Source organism: Oryctolagus cuniculus, chromosome 5 (genome assembly GCF_051225735.1).
Source record: "Oryctolagus cuniculus isolate XC-2025 breed Fujian yellow rabbit chromosome 5, ASM5122573v1, whole genome shotgun sequence".
Lineage (NCBI taxonomy): Eukaryota > Metazoa > Chordata > Mammalia > Lagomorpha > Leporidae > Oryctolagus > Oryctolagus cuniculus.
The window spans coordinates 133896398-133916667 of record NC_142871.1 but is presented as its reverse complement, the minus strand read 5'-3'; the positions used below and the strand labels follow the sequence as shown (position 1 = coordinate 133916667).

The 20270-nt window shown below is 56.4% G+C and overlaps 1 protein-coding gene across 5 annotated transcripts in view; it reads left to right on the top strand.

The window, feature by feature from the left end:
• Window positions 1–19868, top strand: part of PPARD (peroxisome proliferator activated receptor delta) — an 85674-nt gene extending 65806 nt beyond the window's left edge. For 4 of the 5 annotated variants that reach the window (XM_070073265.1, XM_070073266.2, XM_070073267.2 and 1 more), the window contains 6 exons: window positions 2712–2942; window positions 13480–13634; window positions 14703–14841; window positions 15987–16189; window positions 16345–16795; window positions 17778–19868. In XM_070073265.1, coding sequence (XP_069929366.1) covers window positions 2813–2942; window positions 13480–13634; window positions 14703–14841; window positions 15987–16189; window positions 16345–16795; window positions 17778–18025 — 1326 coding nt within the window. In that variant the 5' untranslated portion in view covers window positions 2712–2812 and the 3' untranslated portion in view covers window positions 18026–19868. 5 annotated transcript variants of the gene reach the window in all.
• The last annotated feature ends 402 nt before the right edge of the window (window positions 19869–20270 follow it).

Below are 20270 nucleotides of genomic sequence, written 5' to 3'. Positions count from 1 at the left end.
AACCGTGTCCCTTCCTGTGGCCATCCCAGCAGCCAGGATGCCTCCCACCTCTGCTGACTCCCAGCTCCCCAGCTCTCCAGCTTGTAGGCTCTAGGACTGAATTCCTAGTCTGCTTTCAGGAAACCGACTAGAGCTTGTTGTGTAAGTCCACAAAAGAAGACCTCATGGAAAGGAGTGGGTGGAGTTAAGAGGTGTTGAGAAGGAACAGTTTACTACCAGTTGGAAATTGTTTTACTATAGAGCAGTGGCTCTCAAGCTTGGCTGCATATTAAAATCACCAGGAGAATTAAAACATAAAAATTCCAATGCTCATGCAGTTCCCAAACCGATCAGATGGAATTTCTGGGGATGGGCCCAACATGCATAGTTTTTTTTTTGTTTTTGTTTTTGTTTTTTTCTTGACAGGCAGAGTGGACAGTGAGAGAGAGAGACAGAGAGAAAGGTCTTCCTTTGCCATTGGTTCACCCTCCAATGGCGCCGCGGCCAGCGCGCTGCGGCCGGCGCACCGCGCTGATCCGATGGCAGGAGCCAGGTACTTCTCCTGGTCTTCCATGGGGTGCAGGGCCCAAGTACTTGGGCCATCCTCCACTGCACTCCCTGGCCACAGCAGAGAGCTGGCCTGGAAGAGGGGCAACCGGGACAGAATCTGGCGCCCTGACCGGGGCTAGAACATGCATAGTTTTAAAAATTCTGCGGTGGTTTCAATGTGTAGCCAAGTTGGCAGCCCAAGTGCAGTGGGATAGGGGGTGTCTCAGGTCACACCCAGGTTCAGACTTTGATGAGTGGGTAGATGGGTATGTGGGTCACTAAAGTACTGGTACAGAAGGGTGGATTTGGGAGAAGATGGGGTTCTGTTTGGATAGAAGGAGTTTGAGCTGCCTGTGGGATATCAGAAGGATTCTGCAGACACTTAACGCTCCCTAAGTAGGGCAGGTATTTGGCATGGCGGTGGACACCACCTGGAATACCCACATCCCAAACGAGAGCATGGGTTCAAGTCTTGCCCCCACTCCTGATTCTAGCTTCCTGCTGATGCACACCCGGGGAGGCAACATGTGATGGCTTCAGTGCTTGGGTTCCTGACATCCACATTGGAGACCTGGATTGCGTTCCAGGCTTCTGGCTTTGGCCTGGCCAGCCCCTAGCTTTTGTAGGTATTTGGGGAGTGAACCAGAGGATAAGAGGGGGTATGTTTGTGTGTGAGAGTTTCAAATGAATAAACAAAAATTAAAAACTTATATTTTTAACGTATATTTTATTGATTTATTTGAAAGACAGGCTGACTTAGAAAAAGAGATCTTCCATCTGCTTCAGTCCCCAAATGGCTACAATGGCCGGGGCTAGACCAGGCCCAAGCCAGGAACCTGGAACTCAAGCGAGGTCTCCCATGTGGGTGACAGGAGCCCAAGCTCTAGAGGGCCGTCTTCCATTGCTTTCCCTGGCATGTTAGCGGGAAGCTGGATTGGAGACAGGGTAGCCGGGACTTGAACTGTACTGCAGTGTGGAATGCCAGTGTCTCAACAGGCAGCTTAACCCACTGTTCCCCAATGCTGGCCCAAAATCAAAATGTAAAAGTCTCCCAAAAGTAGATGTTGGGCCGGCGCCGTGGCTCACTAGGCTAATCCTCCACCTTGCGGTGCCGGCACACCGGGTTCTAGTCCCGGTCGAGGCGCCGGATTCTGTCCCGGTTGCCCCTCTTCCAGGCCAGCTCTCTGCTGTGGCCAGGGAGTGCAGTGGAGGATGGCCCAAGTCCTTGGGCCCTGCACCCCATGGGAGACCAGGAGAAGCACCTGGCTCCTGCCATCGGATCAGCGCGGTGCGCCGGCCGCAGCGCGCTGGCCGCGGCGCCATTGGAGGGTGAACCAATGGCAAAGGAAGACCTTTCTCTCTGTCTCTCTCTCTCACTGTCCACTCTGCCTGTCAAAAAAAAAAAAAAAAAAAGTAGATGTTTTCTTTTCCTTCCACAAGCCTGCACTGCTGCAGGGCCTTCCCCACTGTTCTTCCGGGCAGGACTCTCCCACAGCGCTTCAGGACCATTCCACTCCCAGCTGCGGTGTTTGTGGACAATATTTTATTTCCTCCTGGGTGATAAGAACACCCAGTAGCCCACCTTGGAAAGACCCCAGGCAGAGCCACCTCTGTCACCTGCTGGCCCTGCCCGTGGGGATCTAGTTACAGGTCTGCCGTCTGTATGAGCCAGGCGCAGCAGAGCCGCAGGTCTGCTTTCCACACCCAGACACAGGAAGGGTGGAACCCAGCCCTTTCAAGAACGCTGGCTGGCTCCGGAGAGCAGTGATTGTTGGGCCTGAGTGCTGGTGGGGACGCAGTAGGGGCTGGGAGGTAGGGTGCATGCCGGGACCTCCAGGGAGGCTGCAGAAGCCTTCAGGTCACTCTGACATGGCTCTTGGAGACTCAGGAACTCCAAGAGCAGATTGGAGTGGCACAGGTAGGGAAAGGTAGCAGTGGGGTCTCTCGCCCTCCCTGGTAGGTGGAGACTGCACGGAAACCCACAAACCTCCTGCAAGAGCCAGGTGGGCCAAGGTGAGAGGGCAAGTGACTTGCAGGGCGAGGAGTAAAGACCAGGGGGTAGCACCCCAGAGACTGAGGAAGGAGCAGGAGCAGAACCTCCTGCATAGCGGCCCTTGAGCGTGCCCCCCCGCCCCCGCCACCCTCTCCCTCTCAACCCCTTCTTGTCTTCCCTCTTTGTCCAGGCTGACGGGAACTGCCCTGTAGAGGTCCAGCTGCATTCAGACCCAGATGATGCCAGAGCTATGACCCGGCCTGCAGGTGTGGCGCCGAGGGGAGATCAGCCATGGAGCAGCCTCCGGAGGAGACCCCTAAGGTTCGGGAAGAGGAGGAGAAAGAGGAAGTGGCAGAGGCAGAAGGAGCCCCAGAGCTCAGTGGGGGACCAGAGCATGCGCTTCCTTCCAGCAGCTACACAGGTAAGTAGGGGCCAGCAGGGGCCACCAGGCAAAGTGAGGACACAGGCCCTCTGCAAGCAGCATCCTGGAGCTCTGTGGGGCTCGGTGGGGGCAGAGTGGTTAAGGACTGGAGCCAGGCAGCCGGGACTCACACTCTGCTCTGCCGCTCTTGGCTGCAGGGCCTTGGGCACGTTGTACCTCTTCTTTCTGGAAAATGGACAGGGATGGTGGGTGGTGTGGACATGGGCTTTGTGAGAATTAAGTGAGCATACAGTTGGCATGCCTGTTGTACTCGGTGTTGTTATTCCCACCATTGCTACTGCAGGCATCTGGGACCATCTGTGCCTACTGTGCACTGGGAGGGTGACTGTGCTTGTGATGTGATCCTCGGTTGAAACACACAACGCCATTGATCTCAGGCTGATGATCCGATCAGCGTTTCACTGCACTGTATTTAGGCATAAATCCTAAGCAACGAGAATGAGTGACTGTGATTCATGGCACTTTGTTCCTAACTTCTCTCATCTCTGTTGGTTCACTTTCATGTAGCCACTATGAACAGCAGTGTAGACATTTTTCTTTGGAACCTCACCCTGTTGTGTCATTGTCTTCGTCATCCTTACATGATGTCCACCCCTATGCCCCCAGCTTGACCTGCTACCCACTCCCCCAGCCCCAACTTCTCCTCTTTGTCTGCCAGGCTCTCCTCCCCTGAGAGCTGCAGGGCCAGCCGACCCTCGCTGCCTTCCCCAGGGGAACCTCAGGGTCCTGAGAGGATGCTGGGGAAGACACCCTGTTCTTGCTGCTGGTTTCAGCTGAAAATGGTTCAGGGCAAAAGATGACCTACGTGAAAGACCTCTGTGAGTGAGATCCCAGTGGAAAGAAGGGGCCATCAAACAAGGAGGTACCTTTCTCTGAAGGGAGGAGAGAACTTCCACTTTGACTATGGCCTTGTCTAAATAATGTCAGAGTTTGTGGACTCAAGAGGCTTCCATAGCCTTGGCTGCTCATGAAGAGCCTTGAGTGATCACTGACGTCATAAATAAGAGTGTCAACTGTTAAATCAACAACAAGAGTCACTGTGCACTTGCTCCCCATGTAGGATCTCTGTCCCTAATGTGTTATACTATGAGAATTAGTGGCAAAACTAGTCTTCAAGCAGTACTTTATACTTTGTGTGTCTGCAAACTGTTGAAATATTTGCTTAGAGTTGATCTTCTGTATATAAAGTCAATTAAAAGTGAATCTTAATGAAGAAAGGGACAGGAGAGGGAGTAGGTAGGATGGTTTGGGGGTGGGAGGGTGGGTATGGGGGGAAGAACTGCTATAATCCAAAAGTTGTACTTATGAAATTTATATTTATTAAATAAAAGCTTTCTTTTAATTTTTTTTTTTTTTTTTTTTTTGACAGGCAGAGTGGACAGTGAGAGAGAGACAGAGAGAAAGGTCTTCCCTTGCCGTTGGTTCACCCTCCAGTGGCTGCCGCGGCCAGCGCGCTGCGGCCGGCGCACCGCGCTGATCCGATGGCAGGAGCCAGGAGCCAGGTGCTCTTTCCTGGTCTCCCATGGGGTGCAGGGCCCAAGCACCTGGGCCATCCTCCACTGCACTCCCTGGCCACAGCAGAGAGCTGGCCTGGACGAGGGGCAACCGGGACAGAATCCGGCGCCCCAACCGGGACTAGAACCCGGTGTGCCGGTGCCGCTAGGCGGAGGATTAGCCTAGTGAGCCGCAGCGCCGGCTTAAATAAAAGCTTTCTATTAAAAGAAAAGAAAAGAAAATGATTCAGGGCAGAGGAGCAAGCCTGCCCTCAGGGATGAGCCCTGGGCCCTCCTGTGTCTTAGGCAGATGGTAACTCCCCTAATTAAGGCAGGGCAGGGACTGTGGAGTTAGGACCAGCCCCTGTCCAGGCCTGCAGTTCAGGGTTCCCGAGCCCTTGATGCACTCCACTGTGGACTGCAGAGCAGGATTCTTCCTCTCCTGGGCCAGATCTGGTAGGGTGAAGAGGAAGCCATTCATCCAGTCCTGCTGATCCCACCCTGGACATCTGGGAGTAACCAAAGTAGGTCTGGTGTGATTTGGGGGCCAAAGAGAAGGCGTCCCCAACCCCCACAGTAACCCACTCTCTTTGGCGGCTGGTGGCTAGAGGCTTTGGAGACCCAGCAGTTTTCAGAAGAAAGGAATGGCCATCTAGCCAGGAGTAGTTATTTACACATTCTGTCTGAACTTGAGAAAGGCAAGGGGGGCTAGGGAGAGGAAAGACACAGGGAACTAAACGAGCCAGGGTGTTACAGGGAAGAGGAGGGAAAGACCACAGGTTTGTGACCTCGCCACCTGCCTTAGCCACCTCGGTCCCATACCTGGGCCTGGGCAGACAGAAGTCATCTTCAGAGTGACATCTGTCCTGTGGTTTTCTCCACACCCCCGGTGGTACTGCTCTGTCCACATGCAGGCCAAAGTGCAGTGCCCGGGAGCAGAGGCAGGCGTGGCGGTGGCACCCCCGCCAGCTTTATTGGTGAGGTTTAGTGCTTGGGGGAAGTGTGTGGGGCAGAATTGCCAGCCATTCACATGGTGCCGCATTGTGACACAGTGTTTAATAGTCCCGTTTATCAATACATGGATAAAGTCGCAGTAGAAAGACTTCATTGTTCGGTAATTAAAGCAGGAGAAGGCTGCTTAACCTAATTGCTGTGTGTTCAAGCCTCAGTATATAAAAAGTACCCATAATTCTACAAGACTAGCTAACTGACACGAAAATCAAAACAGGTCAGGGAGTTCATAGCAGGACTGGTAGCCAGTCCTGCTATGACGTTTCTCCGTCTAACTCACAATCAAGGAAGGCATTTTATGGTGAGATGTCACCTGGCCTGGCCTGGCCTGTCGGACTGGTAGAGGGGGCTGCGTGGTGGGTGTTGGCCGGGGTGAAGACGTGGTGCTGCGGCCACTGGTGAGGGTAGAAGGACAGCGCGGGGTGCAGGCCGGCACTTGTTAGTGTGTGTTCCACTGGCCATGCACGTGTACCTCCAGGAATGTATCCTGTGTGAACACTGGCCCAGCGTGCGCAGGGATCTCTACAGCAGCAGACACACTGCAGTGCTGCTCATGAGAGCAGAAACTGGAAGCTCCATCTGTGGATGGAGCACAGCCTGTAAATACCCTGTACTCATTAAAAAGGCAGGTGGGTGTTTGGGACGTGCACATCCTGTATCAGGGCCTGGGCCCAAGTCCCAACTCTGCTTGCTTGCTTGCTTGCTTTTTTTATTTAATTTATTTGAAAGGCAAAGTTACAGAGAGAGAGAGAAAGAGCCATCACTGGCTAATTCTCCAGATGGCCACAACAGCCAGGGCTGGGTCAGGCCAAAGCCAGGAGGAACCTGAAGTCCATTCAGGTCTCCCACTTGGGTACAAAAGCTGGATCAGAAGTGGAGCAGGGACTGGTGCTGTAGCGTAGTGGGTTAAGCCACCGCCTGCAGTGCTGGCATCCCACATGGGCGCCGATTTGAGACCCAGCTGCTCCACTTCCAATCCAGCTCCATGCTAATGCACCTGGGAAAGCAGCAGAAGATGGTCCAAGTGCTTGGGCCTCTGTACCCACCTGGGAGACCCAGAAGAAGCTCCTGGCTCCTGGCTTTGGATCAGCTCAGCTCCAGCTGTTGCAGCCATTTGGGGAGTGAATCAGTGGATAAAAGACCTCTCTCTTTATCTCTCTCTCTCTTGCTCTCTCTCTCTCTGCCTCAGCCTCTCTGTAACTCTGCCTTTCAAACAAACAAATAAATCTTAAAAAACAAAATGAAAGCAGAAGTGTGGTAGCCGGGACTCAAGCTGGCACTCAGATGGATTGCAGGTGGCGGCTTATCCTGCTGTGCCACACGCCAACCCCTCTGACTCCACTTTTGATTCTAGGTTCCTGCTGTTGCGCACCCTGGGATGCAGCAGATGATGAGTCTAGTACTTAGCTCCTTGCGACCCATGTGGGTGACCCAGATTGAGTTCCAGGATTCTGGCTTTGGCCTGGCCCAGCATGAGCTGTTGAGGGTATTTGGGGAGTGAACCAGGAGAAGGAAGATTCTCTCTCTCTTTCTGCCTTTCAAATAAATTTAAAAAAAATTTTTAAAGGATAAGTTGGGTTTATATATATTCCTAGAGAAACAAGTTCCTGACAAATTGAGGATCCCATTGTGAGAAATCCTGGGCCATTGAAGGCGCCAGAGAAGCATATGCAGAAGGCCTGACTGCAGGGTACAGGCCCCGGTGAGAAGGTCCTGTCACGAGGTGCTGCACGCCTTATGCATCCTCAGCAGTCCTGTGCTGCTTTCTGATTTAAAATGCACTAGCTGCTCTGCTTTTCTTTGAAAGCTTAAAGTAAATTGTGTTTGATTTTTTTTTTTTTTTTAGTTGGACAGGTAGCAGGTGGAGACAGAGCCTTGTATCCTATGTTGGGAGCAGGAGGGGCTTTGAGATCATATCAACCAGGGCAAGAAGCCAGGTCTGCCACAGTGTACTGTGGCCCTTCTTTCTGCCTTCACCTCTGAGTTCAGTTCACCTTTAAAGGCTATATCCAGCACTCCTCGAGGGCCAGTTAGGTGAGGAGTGAATGGGGATGTCTGGCCCACCACTGGTCTTAGCAGCCGCTGTTTCTGTCCCCATGAGTTTGTGGCTTTGGCCTCCAGTCTCCTCTCCTTAAAGAGCCAGAAAACAGCAGGAAGGCTACAGTGCACCCAGCTCAGCACGCGCTGAGCTCCTCACCCCCTTGGAGGCAGACAGGACAGGCAAGAAGGAAGCTGGAAGCAGCAAAAACTCGCTTGCTCACAGTCCCCTCGGTGGGTGGAGGCAGGGGCAGCCAGAGCCAGTGCACACACACACCACACCTGTCCTCCTGTCTGCCTGTCTGCCTGTCTGCCTGTCCGCCTGTCCTCCTGCTTCATGATATTCCCCTCTGTCACACTGAGAAGGAGGAAGACAAAGTGTCCTTCCTCCTGGCCCTAGCTGTTCTCTCACTCAGCCAGCATTGGGGGGCGTCCAGGGACTGGCTGGTCAGTGGTAGACAAGGCTGAGGGCCTGCCCCAAGGAGCCCACAGTCCAAGCTCACCGGACAACAGAAGTGAAGAGATTGCTTGGTTCCCCAGCCCCAGATCGCTGCAGAATTTACCCTGACTTCAGGAGCTAAAGGGTGCCTGTTCGCCTGTGGGCTCTCCCAGTGAAGGAAATAGAGCAGCCAGCCCAGCTTGCCTTCCCTCACCGCTGTGACAACACTGTCCCTCCAACGACAGAGACTAGATATGCAGGAGAGCTCTCAGCCACACATAAATATGTGAGTAAGGTAAACAGTGTCTATTTGCTGAACTTGTAATCAAAGAGGCGAAACTGATACTTGACCCTCTGGGTGAAAGGGCCAATATTTACCCTGAGTCCAAACATTTGGATTCCACATCATGTCCTCAGCAGTTGTTTATCATAATCATGTCATTGATTAGCAGTACTGAGTGTGTGTGTGAGGAGTCGTAGGTGTGGCGGTTAGAGCTCAGCTCTAGGAGCTGAATGGTTCTAGATAAAATTCTCATGCTGCTACTGATTAGTTAGGGTTCTCCTGAGAAACGTGTAGGGTCCGAGTCCTGGCTACTCTGCTGCCAATCCAGCTTCCTACCAAGGTGTCTTAGAAGGCAGGAGATGATGGCCACTCATGTGGGAGACCAGGATGGAGTTACTGGCTCCTGGCTTCAGCTTGGCCCAGAGCTGGCTGTTGACAGCCATTTGGAGAGTGAACCAGCGGATGGAAGACCTCTCTCCTCGCTCCCTCTCTCCTCCTCCCTCTCTGTTGCTCTGCCTTTCGAATAAATAAGGGAGAAGAAATTGTGGCAAGTCCAGATTCTGCAGGACAAACAGCAGGCTGGAGCCCGTCACAGCTCAAGTGCGCAGGTGTCTGGGGGCGGAATGCCGTCTTCCCAGGGTGGGGCGGAGAGCTGTCTGTTTCCTGAAGGCCTTCAACTATCGGATGAGGCCACTCACATTATGGAAGGCTGTCTGCCTTCCTCAGAGTCATGTCTGAAAATAGACGTCCGGAGCCACGTGTAGTCTGGGCACCGTGGCCCAGCCGGGCTGACACATGAAACCATCACTGCGCTGTCAGCGAGTTACTCAGCCTCCTGCATCTGTTTCCTCACCTATGAAGTACGTAGGAGGCGCTGCGTGAAGAGGCGCCGTGAGGTTACATGAGGGGAGTGGTGTGGAGTGCCCAGCCGTGCGGTGGATACACGGCCTTACTCTCACTGAGCCTCACCTTCCTCCCAGGGTCGGTACACACTGACTTCTAAGGTGATGATGATATGACGCAAGCGTGCTTGGCACTTAGTAGGGGCTGACAGATGCTGGCTTTTCTTTCCTTCCCCTCCCTGTCCGGTAGAGGTAGGCCCTTGGAAGGTGTTTGGGAAGTCAGATGGGCAGGGCAGGCAGGCTGAGGCTTGCGAGGCAGGGCCCAGGGCCTGCTGGCTCATCGGGTGAGCAAGTGCAGTGGGAAGGGGTAAGCATGGGTGTGGTGAGAACACCGTGCAGCGCTGGGGGAGAGCAGCTGTGTGTGCAGGCAGGCGGCCTCAAGTGGCAAGGCCAAGGGCCTCTGAGGTAGGGACTCCCAGTGTGGGAGCGGCTTCTTGGAACCCCAGCCTCCCACTGCATCAAGACACCCACTTGCCCCCACCTCTGACCTAGAGGTCGTGGTGGTGGTTCTGCCATCTTTTCTTTTGGGTGGGATGTCATGGTGATTTGGAGATAAACTATTTTGAAAAAGATTAACTTATTTATTTGAAAGTCAGGATCACAGAGATGGAGAGGCAGAGGCACTGAGAGACAGAGAGACAGATTTTTCCATTTGCTGGTTCATTCCCCAAATGGCCGCAACAGCCAGTACTGGCCAGGCCAAAGCCAGGAGCTTCATCTGGGTCACCCAAGTTGGTGCAAGGGTCCAAGGACTTGGGCCATCTTCTGCTGCCTTCCCAGGCACTTTAGCAGGGACCTGGGTCAGAAGTGGAGCAGCCAGGACTCAAACTGGCACCCGTGTGGGATGCTGGCACCACAGGCAGAGGCTTTACCTGCTACACCACAGCACTAGCCCCTGGAGATAAACTCTTTTCTTCTTATTAGTATTTATTTATTTATTTATTTGAGAGGTAGAGTTACAGACAGGGAGAGGGAGAGACAGAGAGAGAGGTCTTCCATCTGTTGGTTCACTCTCCAGTTGGCCACAATGGATGGAGCTGTGCCGAACCGAAGCCAGGAGCCAGGAGCTTCTTCCAGGTCTCCCACGCAGGTGCAGGGGCCCAAGGACTTGGGCCATCTTCTACTGCTACCCCAGGCCATAGCAGAGAGCTGGATCAAAAGTGGAGCAGCCAGGACTAAAACTGGCACCCCTATGGGATGCCGGCGCTTCAGGCCAGGGCTTTAACCCTCTGCGCCACAGCGCCAGCCCTGGAGATGAACTCCTAAACCAGGTGGGCAGCCGGGAAGCAACAGGAGCTTTATCTTTGGAAGACCCACCTGCACATTGCTGCCTTCTCCAGGATACACAAGCAGCCCACAGCAAACCTCGCCAACAGGATGAACACACTCCAGCCCCACCACGCCCCATCTCGCCCCTGCCTCTTTCGGTCCTGAGTGTGAGTTTCTGGACTGTTACTCACCTCAAATAGGCAGAAGCTAAACTTGCCCATTGCCTTGCCACCATCACTGAGCACTCCCTTACTGCTCTGGAGTTCAGCACCTGGGACAGGAGCTCTGGGCCCCTTGGACCTGTTTCTTCCCAGTCTAGTAGCAGCCAGCTCCCAGCCGGGACTCCCCTGGGACACAGTTCAGGCTCTGAGTGCTTCTTGGGGCCCATGGGGTCCCAGCATCTTGGCTTCTTCCAGAGATATTGACACTCCTGAGCCAGGGACCTGCAGCAAGACAGGGCTCCATCTGGCCTCATGCAGGGCACACACCCCTCTGGGTTTCTGGGAGGCTGTTGAGGAAGAGGGTGAATGACCAGAGAAAAGAAGAGTCATGGTCCCCAGCCTGAAGAGCTTCTGTCCATTGTTTCACTCCTCAAGTGCCTGCAGTGACCCCAATGGGGGCCAACACCAAGAGTCAGAAACCAGGTTCATGTCTCCCAAATTGGTGGCTGGAACCCAACAACTTTAGCCATCACCACAGCTGCTCAGGGTCTGCAATAGCAGGAATCTGGAGTCCAGAGCCAGAGGAGGCACTGGCATTGTGGTATAGTGGGTAAAGCCGCCTCCTGCAATGCTGGCATCTCCCATGGGTGCCACGTTGTGTCCTGGCTGCTCCACTTCCCATCCAGCTCCCTGCTGATGTGGCTGGGAGAGCAGTTGAAGATGCCCAGTGTTTGGGCTCCTGGCTTCAGCCTGACACAGCCCTGGCTGTTGTGGCCATCTGAGGAGTGAACCAGCAGATGGAGGATCTCTCTCCCTCCCCATCTCTGTCTCTATAATGCTTTCGAAGTGAATAAGTAAATCTTTTTTTAAAAAAAGTGAGCCAGAAGAGGACATCAAACGTAGGCACCTCAGTGTGGGACATGGATGTCTCAACCGCTAGGCCAAACACTCCCCTAGAATGGTGGCTTTCTGATCCAGCTCGTCCTGGTATTTGTACGGCACTTCTGCGTTCCAAGATCTAACTCTGTGTTAACTACTCCTCACCATGACTCCCTGACCGCCATTTTGCTGAAGTAGAAACTGGGCCCTAGAGGGCCAGAGCTGGGATTTGAGCCCAGGACACTTTAGTCAGACCCTGCAGAGCTGAGATTTGAACTCAGGCCGTGTGGCTCCTAACTCGGGCTCTACCAGGCATCGCCCCTCCCTATCTTGTGTTCTACTTGCCTAATCTCTTTGTTATGTAAGCTGTTTAAGGGTAGGGTGTGAGGTCCTGCTTTGCACACAGCAGGTACTCATTAAGTGCCTGTTGAATGAATGGAGAGGGTGGCATTACCATGTGCAGTTTAAGCAGCAACCAAGGGAATGAGGAAGGCACCACCAGGAGATGTGACTAATCAGAGGTACCTGGTCACCGTGGCCAGGACTCGTTTGGTGGAGGCGGGCTCTGAGCTCCCAGGGGAACGTGGTGAGAGACGCTCGAGTCTCCCAGAGGAGGCAGGTGTGCAAGCCACAGAACAGCGCGACAAGTGCCCACAGACTGCCCGGCCCACAGGAAACCCTCCCTGCCCCAGCATCCACACGGGTCTCCACACAGGGCTTGAGCAGCCCCTGTCTCGTCTCCCAGCTGCTAGAACTGAACAGCAGGTCCTGCCCAGCCCTGCTAGAAAGCGGGTGCTGGGACCAGGAGTCCCCAGCGGCTGGGGGACTGCTGATTCCCCAAAGGGCTTTTGAGCCTGCAGGTGTTCGGCACCCTAGCTCCCAGCGCCGGGCAGAATGCCTGACCACAGCAGTGCCCTGTGGCCCAAGCTCCTGCCCTTTGAGCCCTTCCACATAGTGGGTGCCACCCAGCAACGAACAAATGCGCAGAGTACAGCAGAGGTGCCAGGGCGCCCGAGAGGACCAGAGCAGCCTCACTGTCCCTGACCACAGCTCCCCCTCCCCGGCTGCAAGCTCCCCCACCGCACCCATGGCGAGACTGAAGTTGGGAGTTAAGGCACCAGGACAAGACAGGCCATTTAGGTATTTGGATCATGCCTAAACTTAACCAGCCAGGAGAGGAGCAGCCGGCATGGCAGGATGAAGCCCACTCGGGGAGAAAAGCTTTCTCACTGCCACTCTGAGGGCCCGAGGGAGAGCCAGGAAGTGGGGAGGAGAGTAGAGGGGAGGGTTGGGACCTGGTTGGTGGGTTGACTCCCGTGGTAGGGGAGTCAAGGGCACGCGGCCTGTGCTGCAGAGGAGCACCGCAAGCCTAGAGCATGTTCGTGTGGGCTCGGCAGGGTGGCTTAGACTCTGCTTGGCTGGGTGTCTGCTTAGGGATTGGCTCCTGTCAGAGGAGGCTGCGCAGGCGTCGGAGAAGAGCAGAAACCGGCAGGCCAGCATGGCAGCGCGTGAGGCCGTGAACCCGACGCTAGGCTGGGAGTCGGGGCATCCAGGCTCAGTTCAGGTCCCCCTTCCCGAGGGGAAGGGCTCATGGCCCAGGGTCTGAGGGGCAAGTCAGAAGAGACTCGTGCGGCTCTCTCGTGGTCACCTGACCGTGTGTATCCTGAAGTCTTAGCCCTAGCCGGCTACTTGCTGATGCTGTCAACACCGCAGTTCAAACACCGCCACGTGTCATAGAAAAGCAGGGGGAGCTCTGGACATTTCCGCTGGTGTGACTAAGGTTGCCACGTAGCTGCTGTGGGTCAGGCTCAGGGCTGGTGGGGACACTTGGGGGATTTGGGTCCAACCTCCCAGAGAAGCCATCACACACACACACACACACACACACACACACACCACGCCAGCTGAAGGAACTGGTGGTCCTCAGAAAAGTCAACTCTTGAGACCACACAGCTCCTCAAGGCCAAGTCCAGGGCTAAGGTGCTCCTGCCCTCAGCCAGGCCTGGCCAAGAGTGACGCTGCCCTCCCTCCTGTGCCCACAGACCTGTCCCAGAGCTCCTCGCCGCCCGTGCTGCTGGACCAGCTGCAGATGGGCTGTGACGGGGCCTCGTGCGGCAGCCTCAACATGGAGTGCCGGGTGTGCGGAGACAAGGCTTCAGGCTTCCACTACGGTGTCCATGCGTGTGAGGGCTGCAAGGTACAGACTGCGGGTGTGGCTGCCAAGGGGGCTGTGAGCACGCGGGGAGCTGACCCGACACAAGGCTTTCCCTGCCACAACAGCACCTGCTGCAGAATTCCCACGTGCGCGTGCAGAGGCAGCCAGGCAGGCCGGAGAGGAGGGGTTCCCTGTCAGGCCTACTCTCGGGCACCTGCTGCCAACCCAGGCGCTCTTGTGGGCTCTGTGGGCAGCTGGCGCCCCCTGGGGACCAGGCTCCAGAATGCAGGCAGGACAGAGTGAGGGCTGAGGACCGAGCTGTCGTGTAGGCCAGGACTTGAAGAGGCTCTTGGTGGTGGGTGGGGGGGTGGGGGTGGAATTTAAAAAAAAAGAAATAATTACATTTCTTTCTCCAATGAACACCCATCAGATTTTCACAAACTATATTATTAAACCATCGCCTACAAGACACACAGAGCCAGATACATTTATGAACAAATCAAGCTGACAATTTTATGCTACCAGACAAAGGAGGAACTTTAAGACTTCTTTGGGCATTTAAAATAAATAAGTATATTTTAATTCCCAAGTTTTAGCGTTCCTTTGTTTCCCCCTGTCTCCTTCAAAACAGTTTCCCCATGACCTGCCAGTTTGGGGATTTTTTTTTTTTTTTACAGGCAGAGTGGACAGTGAGAGACAGAAAGGAAGGTCTTCCTTTGCCGTTGGTTCACCCTCCAATGACCGCTGCGGCCGGCGTGCTGCGGCCGGCGCACCGCGCTGATCCAATGGCAGGAGCCAGGTGCTTCTCCTGGTCTCCCATAGGGTGCAGGGCCCAAGCACTTGGGCCATCCTCCACTGCACTCCCTGGCCACAGCAGAGAGCTGGCCTGGAAGAGGGGCAACCAGGACAGAATCCGGCACCCCTACCGGGACTAGAACCCGGTGTGCTGGCGCCGCAAGGCGGAGGATTAGCCTAGTGAGCCATGGCGCCGGCGGGGGGATTTTTATTTGTTGATAGATAATTGGGCCCCGCAGCAGAATGCGGTGGGCAGAGCAAGGCTTCCCACCTCTCCCCCCTCCCATGCCTCCGCACACGGTCTCGCTCCCTCAGGGCTTCTTCCGTCGGACGATCCGCATGAAGCTGGAGTACGAGAAGTGCGAGCGGAGCTGCAAGATCCAGAAGAAGAACCGCAACAAGTGCCAGCACTGCCGCTTCCAGAAATGCCTGGCCCTGGGCATGTCGCACAACGGTGAGAGCCGGCCGGGCCGGGCCCAGGGGCTGCTGGCGCCGCACGGCCTGATCCCAGCTTTCAGGGAGCACCCAGTCCAGTCCAGAGAGGGGGTGCCCCTAGAGCAGAGCCTGTGCCCTAGTAAGTAAGCACTACAGACACTGCCAATCTAGACCCTGGGCCTAGGAGCCCAACACCTGGCCCGTCCCCCAGGCCACCAGCATCCACCGCGGGCCCTGGGCCTAGACTGGTTCCCACCACCCTGTAACTGGGGCTCACCTGCTCTGGCCCAGAAGGAACCAACAGTTGACCCCCAGCTCAGGAGAGTTGGGAACCCCACTCCTGGAATCTCAAGCCTGTCTTGGATAACCTGACAGCACAGAAAGCCACTGCCAAGGACAGGGATCACCTCAGCCCACCTTGGCCATTGAGGGCGGGCGGAAGCCAGTAAGTGACCACACAGGTCAGTGGTCGGGAGCCCAGCAGGGATCTCCTGAAGGCCCACCATCTCCAGCAGACAGAGCCACGCTGCAGGCTTCGGGCCCCAAAGGTCAGCGGAGGCCACTCATTTAGTTAGCTCCTCAGGCAGCTTAGCGGCTCACCCTGCTCTTCCCCACGGATGCCCCAGCGGGTGGTGGCAGGGCCCGAGCCCTCTGTCTGCCGCTTCTCCTCTGTGATGGAGATTGGTGGGTCTGATCCTCCCAGCCCCGTTCCTTAGGTGGGAGTCCTGGGGCTGGCTCGTCCTTTCTCTCTCTGACAGAAGCCAGGCTGGTGTTCTGTGGGCTCATCAGGACTGGTTCTGAGTGCTCACTTTGTGAGTACTCCTACCAGACTGGCCCGGCACCCCCTAATTGAAGGAACATTATCATCATTGTCCTCCCGGAGGTGTGGCACTAGTGAGCGGCCAGGCAGAGCTCAGCACAGAGCCCTGTCACCCGACCCCCCAGTGAGGGAGGACCCTCGTGTCGGGCACCGTGGGCAGACAGAGCCCCCGTCCTCGAGGAGCTTCCGTCCGGAGGGGGCCGCTCCACGCCTACCTGCTGACTCTCGAGCTTCGAAGGCTCAAGGAGACGTCGCTGTCTGTGCCCCGTGCACCTGTCCAGGGGCAGGGGTGAGAGGTGCCGGCCCTGCCTGCGCCCCTCAGTGACTCCCTCCTCCCTGTGCAGCCATCCGCTTTGGCCGGATGCCAGAAGCCGAGAAGAGGAAGCTGGTGGCAGGGCTGACGGCGGTCGAGGGGCACCAGCACAGCCCACAGGTGGCGGACCTGAAGGCCTTCTCCAAGCACATCTACAATGCCTACCTGAAAAACTTCAACATGACCAAAAAGAAGGCCCGCGGCATCCTCACTGGCAAGGCCAGCCACACGGCGGTGAGTGTCGCTGCTCGGCCTGGCAGTGTCCCAGGCACTGGGAGAGCCAGGCCTCCTCTCTCCCCTAGCTTCATGGTACTTGCCGCAGGTGTGGGGAGCACCCAGTGCGGGTGGGGTCCCTGGAGGCCTGGCCTTTACCAGGGCCTGGTTTTCAGCCCTTTGTGATCCACGACATCGAGACATTGTGGCAGGCGGAGAAGGGCCTGGTGTGGAAGCAGCTGGTGAACAGCCTGCCGCCCTACAAGGAGATCAGCGTGCACGTGTTCTACCGCTGCCAGTACACCACCGTGGAGACCGTGCGGGAGCTCACGGAGTTCGCCAAGAGCATCCCCAACTTCAGCAGCCTCTTCCTCAACGACCAGGTGACCCTCCTGAAGTACGGTGTGCATGAGGCCATCTTCGCCATGCTGGCCTCCATCGTCAACAAAGACGGGCTGCTGGTGGCCAATGGCAGTGGCTTCGTCACCCGTGAGTTCCTGCGCAGCCTCCGCAAGCCCTTCAGTGACATCATCGAGCCCAAGTTTGAGTTTGCTGTCAAGTTCAATGCCCTTGAACTTGATGACAGTGACTTGGCTCTGTTCATCGCAGCCATCATTCTGTGCGGAGGTGAGTCAGGGTAGGGCAGGTGGGCCAGCCCCACACAGCCGGACGGCGGACAGCATGGGAAGGAGCACGGGGCTGGCCGTGCCCGCAGGAGCAGACCCGTCTTACGCAGGCAGAGGGGAAGAGACTGGACAGGAGGATGCTGTCATGTTAATGGGGGCTTCAGATTGCAACACGATAATTACAGCAGTAAGCATGCTAACTCACAGTGGCTGAGAGCTTGTGTCGTGCCGGTTCCTTCTCAGAGATTCTGAGTCCCCAGTCCTCACAGCCGCGCTGTACAGAAGGTGTTTTATTGTCCCCATTTCACAGGCCAGGAAACCAGCCAGAGAGGCTGAGTGACCTGTCTATAGGCCACTAGAGTTCTGGGGACAGAATTTGAATCCAGACATTGAGTCTCTCTCTCCCCCTCTTTTTTAAAGATTTATGTATTTATTTGAGAAGCAGAGTTACAGAAAGAGGGAGAGACAGAGAGATCTTCCATCTGCTGGTTCACTCCCCAAATGGCTGCAACGACCAAGGGTGGGCCAGGCCAAAGCCAGGAGCCAGGAGCTTCATCCAGGTCTCCCACATGGGTGCAGGGGTTCAAGCATTTGGGCCATCCTGCCCTGCTTTCCCAGGCACATTAGCAGGGAGCTGGACTGGAAGTGGAGCAGCCAGGTCTTAAACCAGTGCCCACATGGGATGCCGGCCTCACAGGCGGTGGCCTCACCTGCTATGCCGCAGTGCCAGCGGGCCCAGGCATTGAGGCTCTTCAACCATGACACTGTATTGCCTAGAAGGGGGTAAAAAAAGACTACCAGCAACACCAAAAGAGGAAGCCTGGGGCAGGGGCTAGAACGCTCAGTTTAGTGGCCCTGACAGGAGGGGTTGGGTCTGCCCCAGTCAAGGAGGCCCCGCTGTTCCTCGGGCCTCCCCCTGCAGGATGCAGTAGGTGAGTTCCTCTGCCCTTCTGAGACCCCATGCGTGCCCTGTGTCCCCGCAGACCGCCCAGGCCTCATGAATGTGCCGCAGGTGGAGGCCATCCAGGACACCATCCTGCGTGCCCTTGAGTTCCACCTGCAGGCCAACCACCCCGACGCCCAGTACCTCTTCCCCAAGCTGCTGCAGAAGATGGCGGACCTGCGGCAGCTGGTCACCGAGCATGCCCAGATGATGCAGCGCATCAAGAAGACCGAGACCGAGACCTTGCTGCACCCCCTGCTCCAGGAGATCTACAAGGACATGTACTGAGAGGCCGGCCCCTCGGGACTTTCCCGCTGCCCAGCCCGGGAGCACTCGGCTCACGCAGAGCGCGGATCGCACACCCGCGCTCCCACCCACATGGCCCCGCTCCCTGTGTTCCTTTCCTGCTCTCCCTCCTCCCCTCAGCCCCTGTGGTCCCCCTCTTCCTCACACCTCTGTCTTTCTCGTTTCCCTGCTCTCTCTTTCCCTTTCTGTAGGGTCCCACTTCCTTCCTCCCTGGCTTCCCTCCCTCACCCGCCATGTCTCTGTGCCCACATCTGTCTGTCTCGTTCTCCAAGATGGTTTGTATTATTTCACCAGCAGCGCAGAACAGGACCCCTTCCCAGGAGCAGAAGGGGGAGGGGGCTGCCCTCTGCCCGTCACTGCACCTGTAGGCCTAGGGGCCTGTCTTCAGACGGAAGCCTTGAGCCATCCAAAGAAACACTAAGCTCTCGGGGCCTGGCTTCCCAGGGAAGCCAAGCTTGGCCTGGGCTGACTGCAGCAGCGGCCCAGGGGCGCAGGGTCCCTGCTGCAGAGGACAGTGGCGGGGGCGGGGCCTGGGCTGAGCCAGATTCCTCCCCAGACTGACCCCCTGCAGGCCAAGGCTGCCCCTCACCCCAGTGGCACCCCCAGTCTCTGACACCCACATCCTTCCATTCCTCTTCACACCGTTCTTCCAGGCCAGTGTTGCTGATGGCCCCTGCGCTGGCCGCTGGGAGCCTCCCTCGCCTGGAAGGAGGCAGGGTTCCCTCCAGGTGGGGGCCCCACCCCTCCCTGAAGAGGAGGCAGAAGGAAGTTGGTGGTTGATGGGGAACAGCACACTTAGTTCTGACCCCAGGGAGGGCTTGGGGCAGGCCCTCTGTCAGCACCCACGCCCACCCACCCTGTAGCAGCCGCCTACAGAGCCTGGCCCTGCCCCTGCCAGCTCAGTGGAAGCTCACGCCCCACGCCCCCAAGTACTCCCTAGAGCTGTCACTCCCCGCACACAGCACAGCACTGAAATCACTGTACCCACAGGTTCCATTCCCAAAGGGAGCATTCGCGGTGGACAGGCAGAGCTGGGCCCTGTTCGTAGACTGGCCAGGAACACCCTGCTGAGTCAGCCAGCACCTGCTCACTGCAGGAACTGCCCGGCATACACTGGCCCTGTCCTTCCTGACATCCGCTTGCTGCTCTCCCCTTCCCCTGTAGCTGGCCTCGCTGGTCACCTGCAAGTCTCCCTGCACAACCCCTGATGACCAGGGACCTTGCCAGGCCTGGGCCCATTCCCCTGGCCCTGCCCTGCCTGCTCCCACGTGGGGGTGCCTTCACCTGAGAGGAGGGGCTGCAGCCCAGCTGGGAGAGCAGTATCTGAGCAGCAGGGCAGAGCGCCCGCCAGCCGCACAGGCGAGGGATGGCCAAGGTCTCGGAGCAGGGGGGTGGGCAAGCTGGGGTTGGAACCCAGGCTTCCTGGCTCCTGTCTGGCTCTCCTTCCCAGAGGGCCTTTCCGTCTGACCACAGATCTAGGGGGAAAGTGGCCCTCCGCGTCCACGCCAGCACCCGTGCCTGCGCCCCAGGCTCACTCTGTATGCTGGCAGGGTTCTTCCTTTCCCTCCCATCCTAGCTGAGCAGGGATTTGGGGCAGGGGAGAGGCTGTGAAGGGAGAGCTGCTGTGCCTGACTCCCTCCCCCACCATGCACCCTGTCCCTACCCCTGTCCAGGTCTGGTGCTGAGGATACAGCTCTTCTCAGTGTCTGAAGTCTCCAAAATTGAAATGTATATTTTTGCTAGGAGCCCCAGCTTCCTGTGTTTTTAATATAAATAGTGTATACAGACTGACGGAACTTTAAATAAATGGGAATTAAATATTTAAGAATTGACTCTAAGCTGACTCAGTTCTTTGCATGTTTTTTTCTGGGAGCTGGTTAGACCCCTCCCCCTTGTCTGTATCCAGGGCATGGAGAGGGAAGTGTGGGTGGGCCAAGGAGTCCCTGGGGTGCTGGCTGCGGAGGGTCAGCTCCAGCTGTGGCGCTGTTCCTCCTTCCGGGCACCTTCTGCTCTGCTTCTCCCCTCCCCCTTTTGCCATCCCCCCTTGTGGAGAGCTGTGTTGGTTCCAATAAGGGTTTTATTATGCAGTGGGGAAGTCACACATTCTAATTTATGCAGCACACTGCGCTAACCGGCCACCCAAGGTCCCAGAGTGCCTCTGATGCTCCTCCCAAGGCGTCTTAGCCACCCAGGGCAGATTCTCACCAGATCTGCAGGATGGTACCCC